The 15,266-nt window shown below is 43.4% G+C and overlaps 1 protein-coding gene across 2 annotated transcripts in view; it reads left to right on the top strand.

Moving 5' to 3' along the window:
- Positions 1-14,526, top strand: part of VCL (vinculin) — a 106,973-nt gene extending 92,447 nt beyond the window's left edge. The window contains exons 15-22 of one of the 2 annotated variants that reach the window (XM_077124862.1): positions 973-1,081; positions 2,165-2,467; positions 3,663-3,787; positions 5,055-5,240; positions 7,924-8,127; positions 10,044-10,247; positions 10,658-10,762; positions 12,187-14,526. In XM_077124862.1, coding sequence (XP_076980977.1) covers positions 973-1,081; positions 2,165-2,467; positions 3,663-3,787; positions 5,055-5,240; positions 7,924-8,127; positions 10,044-10,247; positions 10,658-10,762; positions 12,187-12,333 — 1,383 coding nt within the window. In that variant the 3' untranslated portion in view covers positions 12,334-14,526. The remainder of the gene's footprint in view (positions 1-972; positions 1,082-2,164; positions 2,468-3,662; positions 3,788-5,054; positions 5,241-7,923; positions 8,128-10,043; positions 10,248-10,657; positions 10,763-12,186) is intronic. The other variant, XM_077124863.1, reaches the window with a different exon arrangement.
- Positions 14,527-15,266: the final 740 nt, after the last annotated feature.

Raw genomic sequence — 15,266 nt, 5'->3', positions numbered from 1 at the left:
GGAAAAATAAGCATTTCTCTCACTCTTTCAACTTTTGTCGTTTGGTATGTTGACAAGTTAAATACTCTTGACAAGTCACATGTGCAACTGTCTTTAAAAACTTCCATAAAATATGAATAACAATTCCTCTCATATAGAATTTCAGTATAAAACTGAGATTCCTAAATGAAAGAAATAAAAAACTGGGCTACAGATACTAGGGGGCGCGGGCCACGATGGCTCAGCAGGCAGAATTCTCACCTGCCATGTCAGTGACCCAGGTTCAATTCCCTGGTGCCTGCCCATGCAAAAAAAAGATACTATGGGAACAACATGGACTTTGGAGACAGATGTGGGCTTGATCCTCTGTGACCCTGAAGCTCAATTTCCTCATCTGTAAAATGGAGATAATCCTTCTCTAATGGATTGTATTGAGGATTAAAAAGATCCACGCATAGCACACTGTACCTGTAACCTACCAGATAGTGAATAAGTGCCAGTTCCTTCCCTGAGTGCTGTTCCTGACCAGCTTAGCTCTAAAGCAAGTCACTTACCTCTCTTGTGTCTCTGCTTTTGCATCTGTAAAATGGATCTATTACCTGTCCTCTCTCTCTCACAGAGTTGTGAGGATGTAGTAAAATATTAGATGTGGAAGCACTTTGTTAACTGTACACATGTATTTTAATTAGCATTATTCATAAATCACTTTTGTTTTTCCGAAGTATCAAGTGAATACCTATTTACGTAGTTACCTTTTACCTTCTAGCACTCTGTTAAACCTTTGTGTGAGACTCCATTCTGGGGAGTTTTTTATGAGATCAGTCCTAATGTGTGTCCAGGCTGAAGTTTAGCTTCAAAATTAGACTTCCCTGTGAAGACCAGTTTTTGGCTACATAGCGCCATCTGTAGGTAAAGAAGGAGAAAGCTTCCCTGAAGGTTTGTATTCGAGGGTGGGGGCACTCTGGTGTTTAAAGGCTGTTTTGTCATTGCCAGGTCGTCTCGGCTGCTCGCATCTTACTTAGGAACCCTGGAAATCAAGCTGCTTATGAACATTTTGAGACTATGAAGAATCAGTGGATTGATAATGTTGAAAAAATGACAGGTAGAGTTTTGTGCAAAGTTGTTGTTTCTAATCGATGAGGAATGAGTTCTGTGAAACTCGAGCAGGATTGGGTATGTATAATCGGAGAGAGGGGTGACCATGTGTGCGGCAGTGTCCTTGGCCCTGGTCAGGGCTGTGGAGCAGCAGTGGTGGTTTCTCATTCAACCCTTGCAGCTTTGTCTGAAGAGAGACTCTTTGAGTCTCTTTTATTTGAATGCCACCCTCCTGATGTGATGTTTATTGTTAAAGCTCCTGTCTTCTCTTTGAACAGTGTCTTTGCCCAGTCTGAGTCAGAGTTTGGTTTCAGAGGCTGGGAGGCAGTGTTTGTGGATACAGTACGTGTCCTTGTCATTTTCAGTGGTTCACATTTCAGGGAACCACAATAGCTACCATTTAATACAACTTGCCTCAGAGTTTCCTCCAACTTATCAGCTACATAGTTTTTTTGTTTTTTTTTTTAAAAAAGAACTCAACCAACAAACCTCTGTCTGTGCAATTCAAGTGGCACCTCCGAATCTTCTTCATTCTCTGTGGAAGGAGGGATAGGAGAAGGGAAGAAATGAGGAAGGTAGGCTCTCCGGCTTCCCTGCCCAGCCTGCTGTGACAGGGGTCCATAGCAGCCAGGGATGAAAGTGGAGCTCCTGTGGTGTCTGAAGAGAGGTAACAGAAACAAGAAACAGGCCGTTAGGGTTATTGGAATCCTCTGTGTGGCTCATCTTGGGCACTGTGAGCTGCCAACAAGCAACAGGTGGCTGGGGAGTGAGACGGGAAGGGAGAAAATGTTATTAGCAGATAAGGTGCTGATGCAGTGAAAGTTTCAGATGTAATCCTTGTTTCCTCCTGAGGTCTTCACATTTCTGGTTGTCTGTGGTGGAGATGAGAAGGCCAGTGACCACAACAGCCTCACTTTTTTTAAAGGTGGTATTTACCTGGAAGCTTTTGATTGTGTAGGAAGAGCTTTGAGCTGGAGGAGAGAATTCTGGATCTTGTACCTTCATGTGAGAAGCTTGAGTGGACAATGGGGTTTCAAGGTCTCTGTTCTTCTAAAATAGAAAATAAGTGTCCTTTTTGTTCTTCTGACAGGGCTGGTGGATGAAGCCATCGATACCAAATCTCTGTTGGATGCTTCTGAAGAAGCAATTAAAAAAGACCTGGACAAGTGTAAAGTAGCGATGGCCAATATTCAGCCTCAGATGCTGGTCGCTGGGGCAACCAGCATTGCTCGTCGGGCCAACCGGATCCTGCTGGTGGCCAAGAGGGAGGTGGAGAACTCTGAGGATCCCAAGTTCCGGGAGGCTGTAAAAGCTGCCTCTGATGAATTGAGCAAAACTATCTCCCCAATGGTGATGGATGCAAAGGCTGTAGCTGGAAACATTTCTGACCCTGGTAAGCAATGCATGATATGGTTCACTCAGGGACCTGACAGGATGGTGAGAGAATATGTATCCCACAACCATCACATGCAAGGTCTGGGAGCAAAAACTACAGGCTTAGTTTGAGAATACCAGATTAACTTTTTTTTCTGTCCAAATCTCTATAATGTCGGCAGGCTTGTTAGTTTCTCTGGACCAGCTTCTCTTCTTGCTTTCTTAATATTGTCTGGCTAAACAGCTCCTGGTTCTACTCATGATGATGAGTTCATCAACCGTTTAGCTTATATGACTGGCCTATGCTAAATGTGATTTTTTGAAAAAGAGTTTCTTTCTCTGTGAAACTTATCTGTGTAAACCTGGAGGGCTTAAGTTTGACCTGTGGGTCTCCTAGATGCTTGGTAATGGTCCCAATCTACCCCCTGCCTCTACAGAGAGTTTGGGTTGTCTTTAGCTGGAATTTGATCATATTTTCAGTACTACTAAAGCAGATCATAATTGGAATCACACATTTGTCTGGTTAGAAACATCTGAATTCCTTCCTGTCCTGAGCACCCCATTTTCTATTAATAAAGTCCAGTCAATTCAAGGAAGTGGGTAGGAGGGGCTGCCCTATTCATCCTTGGTACAGGCAGAATCTTTCTAATATCCTCAACCCACCATCACTAAGGACATGCCCAGTTTCCCAAGTGGAGTTTCTAATAGTTTGAGGGGATTCCAGATTTCTAGGGAACAGGACCCAGTAGCAGCGGCTCAATGGGGGTTAACTTGCTGAAAGTCAAGTAGAACAAAGGAGCAGGGAGAAAGGCGACAAGCACTCCACGGAATGAATGTGCACCCAACCTGACACTCACCTCTCCAGTACACTAAGTTGGGCAGGCTGATCCCTTGACGGCCTCATCATAAGAGAGGTGATGATGCCAACTGAGCCCCAAAGATTCGCATTCACTTCCAGGGGTCTCCTGAGTACTTGTTAGCTGCACAGGTAAGAAGGTACCCTTAGCACTCCCGGGAACAGCTGACTTTTTACTCTTTGCAGACCTCAGTGCATCTGCTTGTCCTTACTTCCCTTCCCCTTCAATAACTGCTTGTGATGATTACTGGCAGCTTCACATTCTGCTTTTGTTAATGGAAACTAGTCCTTCTGCTGGACAGACAGTGTACCAGGGCACTGGCCTGCCTAGCTGAAAGTAAGAGTGTCTTGTGTTTAGGCCTGCAAAAGAGTTTCCTGGACTCAGGATATCGGATCCTGGGAGCTGTGGCCAAGGTCAGAGAAGCCTTCCAACCTCAAGAGCCTGACTTCCCGCCTCCTCCCCCAGACCTTGAACAGCTCCGTGTAAGTGAATTTGGAGAGATGGGGAGAATTGAGCAGTCAGGTGCTGAGACTCTGTAGCAAGGGAGAGGTAGACTATATTCTGAAGCCTTGGTCACGAGGTGGCTTTGTCTAGCTTTTACTTGGAACTTAGAGGCAGAACTTGATTTTTATTCCTAGATCCAGTGGTGTCATAACCCAGTGCTTATGTATGGGGTATGCTGGGTGTAGGGGTTGACTGTGGTGTTGGCCTGCTATGATGGGGAATGGCTGGAGAGGAGCTAACCAGGGTAAGTGTGGATTTGATGAGTGATGAGTTAGCGGGGGCAAATTAGTGAGGACTGGTAAAATAATCTGCATGGCTTTTGGTGATGAATTTTTGCATGTTCCCAGTTGACAGTGGTAAAACTGAGGTGGTTAGAATCTCATGTAGGTTCATCTCTTTGACATTATTTTCTAAGGAACAAAAGCAATGCTTCCTTTTTTTGTTTATTTTTCATTGAAACTGTAACCAAAAATCTTTTGATGCCTCCTCTAAGTACTATGAATATATTCTTCTATAGATAAATGGTCTAGGCGGAAGCTAGCTTGCAGATACAAATCCTAGGAACAGAAATAGTGATTGCTTTTAGATTTTTACTCCAAGTAACAGTATCAGAAATACCTTGGCCTTGGGAATAGTCCATTAAGGTAATAATCTGATATACTCTCTTTGATTTACTTTTCTATATTTAATGTCAGCAAAAGATGTAAGTTTCTAAGTTGACTGAGGACAAAATTGGATCACTGCATCCATAGATAAGGAAGTGCTTCCCCTCCAGGTCTTCCTTTGATCTTTCTAGTTGGTCGTGGTTAGGGCTGGGGAGAGGAGCACTCCTGGGGAACAGCTTCTTATGTGATCAATAGAGTCACGGCATTGGCCAGGATCTTAGAGATCATACGGCCTAGCTACATGTCACTGACAGATGAGAACCTGAGGCCCAGGGGTGAAGTTACTGGCCTACACAGTTGCCCATCAACAGAATCAGGGCCAGAATTTAGGCTGGTAGTACTTTATGTGCCTCTTTGGGGTATGACCAAAACACTAGCTATTAGCTTCTTGTCAGGGAAAAGGCAAGAAAATAAGCTTCTGTTAGGATTGAAGCACACTGTCCTTGTGACTTGGTGGGGGTCATCTCATATAGAGGGAATGTGGTAGCTTTTCTGGGCTGTTTTTGAGAGGAAAGAACTCTAGAGGGGAGTAATTCCTAGGGCTTTAACTTACAACCTGATGATGCTCTTTCTTACTTAGCTAACAGATGAGCTTGCTCCTCCCAAACCGCCTCTGCCTGAGGGTGAGGTCCCTCCACCCAGGCCCCCGCCACCAGAGGAGAAGGATGAAGAGTTCCCTGAGCAGAAAGCCGGGGAGGTGATTAACCAGCCAATGATGATGGCTGCCAGGCAGCTCCATGATGAAGCTCGCAAATGGTCCAGCAAGGTAAGGAATGAAGCATTTCTTGTTGAGAAAGGAAGTCTTCTCAGAAAGCATAAAGAACCACACACATAGCACAGGAAGAAAGGTCTGTTTGGAAAGTCATCCGTCCTCTCTGCTTTGGTTCCTGTGTTGCCAAAAGCATGCTCCTTTTCTTACCTGTGGTTTAGTGAGATGGTTTCTGGTGCTTGGCCGTTTCTCTTCTGGCAGCTGAAGTGAAAGCTAGGATGCTTGTGGTTTGAGAAGGGGGTTCCCTTCCTATTTGTCTTTTTGTATCAGCTGCCCTGACTCTGGACATTTGGAGTCTTTTGGAAATGGCTTCTCTTTCTTGTGATTGTTGACTGTTTTCAGATGTTCCATTGCTAATTAACCGAACACCAAACATGAAACTGTCTTCTTTGGGCTCTGCTACAATTAGATGAAATGTTTACTTTCTTTCCTCTATTTTTTTCATAGAAACAAGTAAGCACGTGCTTTGTCCTTTCTCAGAATCATCTTCCCTCTCAACGAAAGACAGTTCCACACTAATGCCAACTCAGCATATTTGAAAGTGTAAATATTAGTGTGGTTGGTGGAAATTTGAATGCTTCTACAGTCAGGCCCCTTAAATAACTTTTCTCTTGTTTCCCCTAAATGATGAAGAGTAGTAGCTTTTCTAGATCAGAGCTAAATGTTATTGCTAATCTGCAATGAAATGTACTTCTCTTCTAAACAGTTTCTAATATGACCCTGTATCTTTGTTCCCACTATCTGTTTGCCATTGTCCTTTCCACATACTCACCTCTCTCAAGCTCTTGTATTGAGTGTAGTTCTCCAGGGACCTCTTGCACATGCAGCTGATCTTGAATTTTTCAGCCTGAGAAGCTGACCTTGGTTTAACTTTGTTTTTCTGAACTGTTAGCTGTGAGCCCAGGTTTTAAGAAGGAATAGAGAAACCTTGCTAGTCTCTATTGGAGCTTACCTGTGGAATTATTTATAATGATATCTCTCCAACTGGGGCATGCACACCCCTGAGACCATGTGGCAGAGGCCCAGTGGGCATGGGGGAGGGAAAGGTGGCAAGGAAGGTTGGTTTTACTCATAAAATTTTTAAAGAAATTTAAATTGTGTTACAATTGTGTAGTGGGATTTTAAGGATGAAACTTAAAAGGCTTTAAAGGGACAGACAGTGTTTGCCTTCCCATTTAGTCCATTCTTGCGATTTGTGGACATATGTTCTTCCAACTTCAGAGGTTTGGAGCATCAGGGGATTGCCGACTTTGAACTTTGAAGTCAGGAGCTACTTGCAACATGTGTGTGTGTGTGTGTCTGTCAGTCTGTTTTGTGTGCTTTGAGACTGAACCCCAGCAGCAGTGAACTGGCCTCTCCTCTGAGGAGTGAGGATGAGTCTTGGTTGAGACACAAAGAAATTAGGGGAAAGGTTTTAAATGGTACCTGAAGTCCTTGTTGGTCCTAAATCTTGCAGCCTCATTGTCACTCTCTGGAGACAGATTTCCCATGTAGGCTGAGACTTTTAGGAATGATAGCAACTTCAATTAAAATTCCACACAAACTTGTACTTTCTCTTGATCAGAGATGTTTGACTGAAATAACCTGTATTTATCATTCATCTTGTGATTTGGCTTCATTGAGGCAGTTCCGTTTATTTTCTTACTACTCCCACCTATTTTCCCAACACCCCTGGCTTCTCTACTGGTCTTTTAGAATCTCTATCCCTTGTACTAAATTCATTCTCTTCCCTTCATGGTTCCTGTTCTCACAAGGGTACCAGTTTTGCATTCCTCTGAGGGCACCTCTGAGCTCAGCCTCGGTCAGTGGCCAAGTCCACGTGCTCTCTTATCTGTGAACTAGATAAGGCTAGTTTGGGGTGAGTGAGAGCCCTGTTTTGCAAGAGGAGAGATTTAGATTGTACCAACGAGAAGCTTTCTGGTCTGTACTAGCAATGGATGCAACAAGAGATTTTGGGAGCTTTGTTTCTGGAGACCTTGAGGGGACAGAGAGTTGATCTTAAGTGTGATTTTCCTTGAGCTGACAGGCTGGATGAGGTGTCTTCTTGAGACTTCTTTGAGCTGTGTGATTGAGGTATTCAGTAATTCCTCTTTACCTACCATTGCATTTTTTCCCCCTTACTTTTTCCTGGTTTTGGATTTGTTACCTCTGATGTATTGTTTTAATTTGGGGGCTTTTAGCTCCTAAAAGAAATAGTAATCCAGGTCTGGCAGCTGTGGGGCTGACTCATATTGCTGTCCATAGGAGCCAGCAGGTGTTCACTTTGTTATGTTCAGAGCAACTTGTGTGGCTGCATTTATTTTTTCCCTCTGGATCCCTTTTAAAGGTACTCAGCTACTACTGGTTGTTGGTCCCCTCAAAAATGTCTGATGTGAAATACCCTTGGCAAGTTTAACTTTGGTAGTAAGTATATTATAAAAAATGAATACCACTTGCTTCCTCGGCATAGACGTATCTCTGGAAACCCTTCGTTGCCACTGGAGTAAATCTCCTTGGGTTGAGTGGTGCTGGAGGCTGAGACCTCCCTCCCTGTGGAGTGTGGTTCATCTGGCTGTTGTGCCATTTTCTTTCCCATCCTAGTCTAGCTTTGGTTACTAAACAAGCTGAAGCTCAGTTTCCAAAGTCATACTGCTCTTACTAACACTATCCCTGTTTCTCATCCTTCCCGCCATCGACAAAGCCGGGTACCCCAGCCGCTGAGGTGGGTATAGGTGTTGTAGCTGAGGCAGATGCGGCTGATGCTGTTGGGTTCCCTGTCCCCCCTGACATGGAAGACGATTACGAACCTGAGCTGCTGTTAATGCCATCCAATCAGCCGGTCAACCAGCCCATTCTGGCCGCGGCTCAGTCATTGCATCGGGAAGCTACCAAGTGGTCTAGTAAGGTACTGATTAGCACCCCCAGTTGGGGCTGCTCCAAATGCATCCGGCCATGTGCAGCCTTGACACATTGCATCACTCATGATCTGTGCGATCCTGTGAGTCTGAGCAGGGTGGGCATCTGTCTGTCTGCACCTTTTTGTTAGGATGGCTTCACAAGTTTGATAGGTCTGCAAATCCCAGACTAATTGAATCGCATTTGTGTTTGGGGGCTGGAGAGAGAGGGGGTCACTTTTCGAAAGGATTCCTTTCCTTACCAACCTTGTGGCTACTGTTGGAACCTTAAAGCCCTTGGGAAGCCGTGGATGAGTCTCTCAATGACTTTCAGGTCAGGAACCATTGTAGATCATTTGAGAGGTCACCTGGCCTGGCCTTTGAGCTTTGCCTGTCTCCCACTGATCTCTCACTGATGGCTCAGAGGCAGCGTCTCTGGAGAGGATTGCTTGCTGCCCTGCACTTGGCTGTGTGGCAGATGCTGGCCTTGATGGGAGTCCACAGGGAAGGGGGCTTCACTGACTGCTTGTCCAGGTGTGTCAGTGGTAGGGGTGGGAGGGGGGAACAGAGAGTATGCAAGGCTGCAGGGCAGGCAGCAATGGAGCTTTGGCCTGGGGGTCTGAACCAAAGCTAGTTTGGGGGTAGGGAGGTGATCACTTATTTTCCTTTGAAGGTGGCATGTTGCAAGAAGAAAATGTTTGAAGAGTGATGGATAATAACTAACCCTAGTACTACATTGTCTTCTAACCGAGGTCATGAAATCCTGGAATGATCCTAGGTCTGCACTGGAAGACATGGGCCCTAGGGCCTTGTCCAGCACACCCCCTTGCCTTATGACTTCCTTTAAATGGCTGCCTTCCCATCCTTGTTTTCTGTTCAGCCTCAGTTACTGCCTGAGATATCACATACCTTCTGGCATAAACAATCAGCCGCTTCATGGTGCCTGTCGAGGTCTCTCACAGAGTGCCCTGCAGTGGTGTAGTTTGTGTATGTCTCACCTCACTGCATTTCATAGAAATTGAAAAGCATGAGGGGAAAAATGAGTAAGGCCTGGCTTTTTAGGTAGTTTGGAACATTGCTGTACCACTCTACAGTTGTGGATATTTTTGGTTATCAGCCAAAAGATGCACATTCTGAGGGCATAAGGTAAATTTCCTGAACATCTCTTTAGTATGTCCCATGAGGGTTATAAGAACTAAAATATAAAGTCTAAGGTAAACGGCCATGAGTTATTGTAGGGGTTCAATTTACAGCCTATGATTTTTAATTTTCTGATGCTTCCCTAGGCTTCATTTAACTGAGGGGACTGAAGAATTGATTCTTGGCCTTTTCAAATGTGAAAAATTAAAATAATATGTTCCTTTAGGCTGATAAGAAACAAAAGTAGAAGTAGGACTGAGGCAGTCTAATTAAAAAAAATGATACTTATTTTTTTTTGTCACTCAGTCTAAGAATGGTTTCTTGGGGTTTTAAATTCTAGTTCAACAGGGAGAGTCCTTGGCTGTGGTTTGCAACAAGGGTAAGGGTGAAGAGACTTGATTTCAGCATGTGGAAAGGCTCATCTGTATTTTTCCCCTCAGGCCATCTCTACTGCTATTCCCTTTAGAAATGGAAATGCCTGTTTAACCAGCTCCCTGGTTCTCTTCCCCATTTCACTGTTGGAATTAACCTGGAGATGCTGAAGTGCTTGTTTAGCGCAGTGCCTGGGGCATTCATGACTAATATCCATGTCTTTCTTTTTTTTTTTCAATTGGGTGGTATTTCTCTCATGGAGGGCTCGGAAAAGTGCCCTGGCTCACTCTTCTCTTCCTCTGTTTCTCCAGTGCTTTCCATGTGACTGAAGCAGGCTCCTTCCTCTCTTTTCTGTCCTCCTGCCTCCTTCCCTGACTTGGCCAGGGCATCCCACTGAAACTTTTCTTCTCTCTAGGGCAATGACATCATTGCAGCAGCCAAGCGCATGGCTCTGCTGATGGCTGAAATGTCTCGACTGGTAAGAGGGGGCAGTGGCACCAAGCGGGCACTGATTCAGTGTGCCAAAGACATCGCCAAGGCCTCAGATGAGGTGACTCGGTTGGCCAAGGAGGTTGCCAAGCAGTGTACCGATAAACGGATTAGAACCAACCTCTTACAGGTACAGGGAAAGGAGGCTGTGGAGGAGGGTGTGTGCGTGTGCGTGTGTGTGTGTCCAAGTGGGGGAGATGTGGGAGTGAGAAAAGGTGGAAAGAGAAAACTGGGTAAGTAGGGGAGGAAGAAGCACTGCAGAGGGGTAAGAAATAGCTGATGGGAAATATACACATGTATTTGGGAAAGTCAGATTCAGAGAAGGTATTTCCTAATGAAATCAAAGAACTTGAAAGCTTCCATTTTTGGATAAAGGGACTGTGCTGACCTTGGGGAGAAAACAAGTGGAATCCTGCTGCTAGATTATTGAGTGCCTTCTGTGTGTCAGCCACAAGAATACAGATGTGGATAAGTCTTACCCTGCAGGAGCTTGTGGGCAAGACAAACTTGGAAACATACTAAATTAAATTTTCTCCTTAGGTATGTGAGCGAATCCCAACTATCAGCACCCAGCTCAAAATTCTGTCCACGGTGAAGGCTACCATGCTAGGCCGGACCAACATCAGTGATGAGGAATCTGAACAGGTATGTGTCCGCTGTTTTGGGTTTCTTGCCAGCAAGTCAGTGCTATTTGAAGCAATTTAATTCAGCTTTGGAGAAATTTTTTAAGTGACTTGAGTATTCAGCTTGTGGGATGCATTATTAGACTCTTTGTTGGTGAGTTGTGTCAGAAATTTGGAATTGGAAATAAACCTTTAGCTCTTCACAACTTTTATAGAGGGAAAATTGAGGTCTAGGGAGGTTAAGTATCTGAAGTGACCCTCTAAATCATGGTAGAGTTGGGACTCTGCTTAGTTCTTTTATTCCCCTGGACTAGGTTTGGCTCTCTTGAGGCCTGTCCACCCCCATCCACTGCATCCTTTTGGCTAAATACTCCAATTTTAAAAAAGATAGAAAGTGATAGTGTTATCGAATGGAAAAAACACAGGGCTGCATGCCAGGAAGTCTTGAATCCTCTTCCTGACTATTGTGTGATTTTGGTTTGCAAGTCTCTGAATCTCTCTGGGCCTCAGCCCCATTTTTGACCAAATGAAGAGATCAGCTGATCATAAATTCTAGCCTAGAGTTAGGCCTCTCAGAGCCTGTGAACCCTCTGAAATTGCATGCAAATTTTGTGCATGTGAATCGTTTTTGGGGGAAGAGTCAAATTTATCAAATCCTAAAAAGATCTGTGACTTAAAAGTAGTTAAGAATTATTAGACTAATTGATCACTGAGTTTCTTGGCTTTCTATAGTAGATACCAGTGTGATCCCAGTCCTGTGAGTTTGTGTGTTTAGATTAATTTATTTAGATTTTCATGGATTTATAAGATGGTTGGTTGCATGGTCCGTCTGCTCCTTTTTTTTTTAATGTTTGTTCATTCAATATTTATGAAATACCTACACTATGGCAGGCACTGGGGGTTCAGCAATAAACAAAACTCACAAGCCTTACAGAACTTAAATATTAGTGTGGAGACAGATAAACAGACAAAAATCCAAGTAAAATATGTATCAGTTAGTTATAATGGGTTCTATGGAGAAAAAGGAAGAAAGAATTGAGGAATGCTAGGGTTTGGGGCAGTGGTTAGTAAAATAAAATAAGCTGAGCAGGGAAGACCTCACCAAGGTGACATTTGAGCAAAGAGGGAGATAAGAGTTAAGGCATACTTAGGGGAAGAGTATTATAAGTAGAGGGAACAACAAGAGCAAAGGCCCTGAGGCAGGCATATATTTGAAGGCCAGGAAAGAGTACCTGCTATAGGCTTCTGAGGCACAGTACACAGTCATGATGGATCTGGTTTTGGGTTCTTTCTAGTGATTCAGTGAAACCACCAATAATTTGAGCAAGTATGGGAGATGCCAGGTACAGTGGATGAACTGCAGTCCATCTACTCCTGGCTGTAGCCTTTTTAGGAGGTGGCTGTGTTAGTGACAATGAGTAATGGAGCATTCTTCTTTTATTGCAGGCCACAGAGATGCTGGTTCACAATGCCCAGAACCTCATGCAGTCTGTGAAGGAGACTGTGCGAGAAGCAGAAGCAGCTTCAATCAAAATTCGAACAGATGCTGGATTTACACTGCGCTGGGTTAGAAAGACACCCTGGTACCAGTAGGCAAATGGCCAAATCTCTCTGGCACAGAAACCCCTACTAAGGGAAGGAAAATGATCAGGGTCCCAGGAGTCACCCAGAGTTGCTGGGCAATTGAAAGCCACACCCTGGGTTGTCACACCAAAAAGGAATGGGGCCTCTTCACCTTAGAAAACATATACTTTTTTGTCATGGAGGACACTTTGAAATGTGTTTGTATAAAACTTATATTCTGTGCACACTCTATCCCAGTAGACAGACTGGGTTTCTAGCCCCTGGACTTCACATAAGCTCAGAATCCAAGAGTGAACACTAGCCAGGCACTCTGCTCTGTCCTTGCCCCCAAGGAGACAGGTTCCTGAGAGGAACCCTTTCTGTTTCCCATTCCCTGCCAGTATTCTCCTGTCAAGACTCCCAACTCTCAGGGCCCAGGCAAGTTAGTTAAGAAGGAAATCACTGTGCCTCCACAAATGGAATTGGGCTTCCCATGTTGCTGCTGACTCTGCCCTCCCTGCCCTGGTCTGTGCTACCTGGGTCCTTTTCAGAAGTAAGCTTTGCTGCTACAGGGGAAGGTAGCCTCTAGGTGGTCCTGGTATAGGGCCTGGATGCATTTTCTGGCCTTTTCCAGTGTAATCCTTCTGGTTTACCACAGTGCAAAACCAAAAATTTCGTTCTGTTAGAAGGAAATCACAGAATCACACAATTCTGTCTTTACCATGCCCCCGAGCGATGTCTGCGCTAGGAGATTTCTTGTTCAATTTCCTAGTCCCACCTGCCAAAGTAGCAATCCCATGAATACACTGTTTCCTGGTGCTCTCTGCCACTAGAGGGGCAGAGTACCAGGGGGTGGCTCTGCCTAGCCTCCCAGCAGGACCATTTCCTGGTGCTCCACGCTTTGTCACTGCCTGCAGAGGTCTGTGCTGAGGCCTTATCATTCATTCTTAGCTCTTACTTTCTGAGCGCAAATGCTGCATTTAATTTTTTAAGAAATCATGTCTTCCATTCTGGTTTTTAGTCTTCCTTTAAACTTTCCTAAATAAGATTTTAAAGATATATAGTTGTTCATCTGTAATTTGGGAAGACCTTTTTGAATTTTAGTCCTAAGAATTGGTGCTTGCCCCCCAAGAGTGTTTAATGGAAAAGCAATCCTGTCTAAAGGGCACTTCCTACCTGCAAATACTCTACCTAGGGGAGTATTTAGTTTAGTGTATTGTAGTTTAGTGGTCTTCTCAAATCAGTTGATGCTAAGGAGATAAGAGCAGCATCTTCCAAAGGTTCTGTTGCATTACTTCAGGAATGACTCCATCAGATGAATTCCCTTTGAATAAAATGATGGTGATTCCCTCATGCAAAACAAACAAAAAACCCAAAAATACTATGTAGGGGAGAGTATTTGCAGACTGTAATTCTGGCACTGCTGGAGATTTACATGATGAATCAATGGGAAATTCTCCTAAATTCCTGCTTCCACTTCAGCCAAGCCCTCTGCATCCATCCTCCCACCACCAGTATGATTGGTCAAGAGAGTAAAGGATATAATGTTTAATTATCAATGTAACAAATTTCCTTCTAGGCAAAGTAATAGAGAGGGCAATTTTTCTTTTTCTTTCTTTCTTTTTTCCTGTCTAAGCATTCCCTGGCACAAGAAAAGGACATACTCCTTCCCAAAACCAGAACTAGATGAGTAAAGGAATAAGTACCATTGTGTGAATGTCTTTCCCTCCAACTCTCAAATTGTATTGGATCTCAACATTGAATGTGTAAAACCTGTCTTAAGTTGGTCCTGTACACTCAGGCTTCCTCTACTTGTTTTTTTAATGAAGATTATTTTCAAGGTCCTCAGCATATTTGTATAGTTGCTTACCTGATATAAATGCAATATTAATGCCTTTAAAGTATGAATCTATGCCAAAGACCACCTTTTGTTTTACTAAGGATTACTTAGAGAAATAAGAAAAATCATATTTGCTTTCCAGGTTCCTCCAGTGTTCTGAAACACTGGTTCACACATTTTGCCAGATGTGCTTTTTTTTTTTTTCAATATCAGTGCTCTAGACACAGTAAAGGAAATATTAAAAAAAGAAAAAAATAGATAAAAGCCCTGAATGATTAGATGTTACCACTAAAAAACTACATTTATAAGCTATAATTTGTTATATGCAAATATTTTCTGTCTCTTGTTCTGTTTAAAACAATAAAGCGCATTTGTACAAATAATGCTTTAAGTGATGGGATGTTACTTTAGCAAGAACTTTCAGGTTAGGTTTCTCCTTTTAGTTTGAAGACTAGCCAATGAAACTAATCCTTAAGATCTAAAACTAAAGATTTTAATTTAATCCAAACGTGGTATTAGGCAAACCAGAGTTCAGCAGTGGATGTATTTACTTACTAAGGATCTATGTGATGGACTACTTTGGGGATTAATCACTAGAAGTAATAAAAGTTAACAGGAGGAAAGCAGACAGATGATGTGGATCACCCATGATTGAAAGTCTGTCTTCATCTTAGAAAGCTATTCATGGAGATCATCACTGTCTTCTAAGAATGTGAAGCTTTTAAATGTGCTGCAGAACCCCAGGTCCTTTTTATTTATATTCCAAAGCCCAGTATAGAAAAGTAGGATTGCCAAGAGACCATCAGAATATGAGGCAGAACTAGCCTTTGGGACATTTTTCTCTTCTTGCTTGAGGAATTGACTAAAACAATAGGGGCGGGCTTTTGGAGTAGAGGTTGGACAATGCAGTTTTTGCCTGCACAAATACCTGAAAGGGACAAATATGACTAAAGGGAGATATTAGTGCTGCTAACTGTATTTATCATGGCTTTAACTTAGAAAAGTTACTAATGTGAAAAGCACATTCTAACCTGTGTGAGGGAATGTCCAAGGCTATTGAATTAGCTCAAGAATCTCTGAAATACAGTATTCACAGCCTCATTTATGCCACTTGCCATATGTT

This window comes from Tamandua tetradactyla, chromosome 13 (assembly GCF_023851605.1).
Source record: "Tamandua tetradactyla isolate mTamTet1 chromosome 13, mTamTet1.pri, whole genome shotgun sequence".
In the NCBI taxonomy this organism is placed as follows: Eukaryota; Metazoa; Chordata; class Mammalia; order Pilosa; family Myrmecophagidae; genus Tamandua; species Tamandua tetradactyla.
This window is presented reverse-complemented; position numbering and strand designations above follow the sequence as displayed.